At 34.1% G+C, this 4122-nt stretch overlaps 1 protein-coding gene across 1 annotated transcript in view; it reads right to left on the bottom strand.

Moving 5' to 3' along the window:
• Positions 1-3544, bottom strand: part of LOC110462964 — a 5388-nt gene extending 1844 nt beyond the window's left edge. Inside the window, exon 1 of the mRNA XM_021517253.1 lies at positions 1905-3544. Within this exon, the coding sequence (XP_021372928.1) occupies positions 1929-2858 (930 nt within the window). The 5' untranslated portion in view covers positions 2859-3544 and the 3' untranslated portion in view covers positions 1905-1928. The remainder of the gene's footprint in view (positions 1-1904) is intronic.
• Between the last annotated feature and the right edge of the window lie 578 nt (positions 3545-4122).

Below are 4122 nucleotides of genomic sequence, written 5' to 3'. Positions count from 1 at the left end.
ATGTCTGATTAGGGTTTTAGGTCATCTGATCCAGAATATCTGACAGAATAGGATGGCCTGCCAGCTCCAGAACAGGGTACTACAAATGGCCAAGACCTGGCTGAAATGATGCCATGAAGACCACAGATGTTCACAATTATAACAGAACCATCAGGACAACAACACCAAATAGAACAAAAAAGACAACATGATAATGCAGACAACGACTAAACAGGACAACAAAAACAAATAGAACAACAAAGACAACATGATAATGAATACCACACATGGAAGTAGTGACAACAGGATGATGAAGACAACAAAACCAAAAAGTACAACAACAGACAACATGATAATGCAGACAACGACTAAGCAGGACAACAAAAACAAATAGCACAACAAAGACAACATGATAATGAATACCACACATGGAAGTAGTGACAACAGGATGATGAAGACAACAGAACAAACCAGCGCAACAACACCAGCACAACATCAAAGACAACAGTAAAATGAAGACCACAAATGATAAAAGAGATACCAGGATGATGAAGACAACAGAACAAACCAGCGCAACAACACCAGNGAACAAACCAGCGCAACAACACCAGCACAACATCAAAGACAACAGTAAAATGAAGACCTCAACAGATAAAAGAGACAACAGGATGATGAACACAACACAATAAAACAAGACAACAACAACAAATACAACAGTAAAATGAAGACCACAAATGATAAAAGAGATACCAGGATGATGAAGACAACAGAACAAAACAGGGCAACAGAACAAACACAACAACAAAGACAACCGTAAAAAGAAGACCACAAATGATAAAAGAGATACCAGGATGATGAAGACAACAGAACAAACCAGGGCAACAATACCAACACAACAACAAATACAACAGTAAAATTAAAAGGATGATAGAAACAACAGGATGATAAAGACAACATAACCAAACAGGACAACAACACTAAAGAAAACTGTAAAATGAAGACCACAAATGATAAAAGAGACAACAGGATGGTTAAGACAACAAAACATAACGGGACAACCACAACAAATACAACAACAAATTAAATACAACAGTAAAATGAAGACCACAAATAATCATCATGACAACATGATAATGAAGACAACAGAACAAAACAAAACAACAACAACAAATGCAACAGTACTATGAAGACCAGAAATGATAATCTGACATAAGGATAATAATGAAGACCAGAAAACCAAACAATGAAACAAGAACAATATAACAACAAATACAACAGTAAAATAAACAGGATGATAGAAACAACCGGATGATGAAGACGACGGAACAACAACAAATACAACCACAAAGACAACAATACTATCAAAACAACAAATGATTATAGTGACAACAGGATGATGAAGACAACAAAACCAAACAGTACAACAACAACAACAAAGACAGTAAAATGAAGACCACAAATGATAATAGAGACAACAGAATGATGAAGAGTACAGAACAAAATAGGGCAACAACACAAATACAGCAACAAGACAACAGTAAAATGAAGACCACAACTGATATTAGAGACAACTGGATGATGAAGAGTACAGAACAAAACAGGGCAACAACAACAAATACAGCAGAAAGAACAATGGTACCATAAAGACTACAGATGATAGTAGTGACAACAGGATGATGATGAAGGTGACAGAACCAAATAGGACAGCAACAACAAAGACATCGGGATCATGAAGACAATAGAACCTATACAACAACAACAACAAATACATACACAAAGACAACAGTAAAATTACCAGGATGATAGAAACAACCGGATGATGAAGACAACAGAACAACAACAAATACAACCACAAAGACAACAATACTACCAAAACAACAAATGATTATAGTGACAACAGGATGATGAAGACAACAAAACCAAAAAGTACAACAACAACAAAGACACAGTTAAATGAAGAACACAAATGATAAAAGAGACACAAGGATGATGAAGACAACAGAATCAAACAGGACAATCATACCAAAAAGAACAACGGAGACAACCTTTAAATGAAGATAACAAATGATATAAGGGATAACTGGATGATGAAGACAAACATAACCAAACAGGACAACAACAAAGACAACAACAAATACCACAAATTTTAACAGGATGATGAAGACAACAGAAAAAAATAACACAACAACAACAAAGACAACATTCAAATGAAGATAAATGTTATAAGGGACTACTGGATGATGATGACAACAGAACAAAACAAGGCAACAGCAATATATGCAGAAACAAAGACAACAGTTAAATGTAGACCACCAGGGATAAAAAAGACAATTAGGTGATGAAGACAACAGAACAAAACAGGTCAACAACACAAATACAACAACAAAGACAACAGTACTATGAAGACCACAACTGATATAAGAGACAACAGGATGATGAAGAGTACAGAACAAAACAGGGCAACAACACAAATACACAACAAAGATAACATTTAAATGAAGATAACAAATGATATAATGGACAACAGGATGATGAAGACAACAGAAAAAACAAGGCAAAACACCAAATACAACAGAAAAGACAATGGTACCAGAGAGATTACAGATGATAGTAGTGATAACAGAATCAACAAGACAACAACAACAAATAGAACAGTTAAATGAAGATAACAAATGATATAATGGACAACAGGATGATGAAGACAACAGAACCAAACGGGACAACAGCAACAAATGCAACAGTAAAATTAAAAGGATGGTAGAAACAACAGGATGATGAAGAAAACATAACCAAACAGGACAACAACAACATAGAAAACTGTAAAATGAAGACCACAACTGATAATAGACAACAGGATGATGATGAAGACAACAGAACATAATAGGACAACAACAAAGACAACATTTAAATGAAGACCACAACTGATAATAGAGACAACAAGATGATGAAGACAACAGAACAAAACAAGACAACAATAATCAAAACAACAACAAAGACAACAATACTATGAAGACCACAGATGATAATAATATCAACACAATGATGAAGACAACAGAACATAATAGGACAACAACACTAAATACAACAACAAAGACAACATTTGAATGAAGACCACAAATGATAATAGAGACAACAGGATGATGAAGACAACAGAACAAAACAAGACAACAATAAACAATACAACAACAAAGACAACAGTACCATGAAGACCACACATGATAATAGAGACAACACGCTGATGATGAAGACAACAGAACCAAACAAGGCAACAACACCAAATACAACAACAAACATCAACAGTACCATGCATACCACACATGATAATAGAGACAACACGATGATGATGAAGACAACAGAACCAAACATGGCAACAGTACCATGCATACCACACATGATAATAGAGACAACACGATGATGATGAAGACAACAGAACCAAACAAGGCAACAACAACAAAAACAACAACAAAGACACCAGTAAAACGAAGACCACAAAGTATAAAAGAGACAACAGGATGAAGACAACAGAATGAAACAGGGCAACAACACAAATACAACAACAAAGACAACAGTAAAATAAACATTATGATAGTGACAACAGGATGCAGAAAAAACAAACAAACAGGACAACAACAGCAAATGCAACAAGGAGAACAGTGTAATGAACATATTGTTAGTGACAACAGGATGAAGGAGAAAGAAACTAGGACAACAACAGCAAATAAAACAACAAGGAGAACAGTGTAATGAACATGATGATAGTGACAACAGAATGAAGAAAAACATTGTTAAAAATAAATATATTGCAATGTGTGTATGCAATGATATGTGTATGGGTATGAAAATGAAAAATAAATTGTAATGTGTGTATGCAATGATATATATGGATGCGTATGAAAATGGAAAAAAACAAGTTGTAATGTGTGTATGCAATGATATATATGTATTGGTATGAAAATGAAAAAAAAGTGTATGTAATGTTATATATGTGTGTGTATGAAAATGAAACAAAACGTAATGTGTGTATGCAATGTTATGTATGGGTATGAAAATGAAAAAGAAAATTGTAATGTGTGTATGCAATGTTATGTATGGGTATGAAAATGAAAAAAAAAATTGTAATGTGTTTATGCAATGTTATGTATG

This window comes from Mizuhopecten yessoensis, unplaced genomic scaffold, assembly GCF_002113885.1.
Source record: "Mizuhopecten yessoensis strain PY_sf001 unplaced genomic scaffold, ASM211388v2 scaffold10847, whole genome shotgun sequence".
Lineage (NCBI taxonomy): Eukaryota > Metazoa > Mollusca > Bivalvia > Pectinida > Pectinidae > Mizuhopecten > Mizuhopecten yessoensis.
The sequence above is the reverse complement of the archived record's forward strand: the minus strand, read 5'-3'. Positions and strand labels throughout refer to the sequence as shown.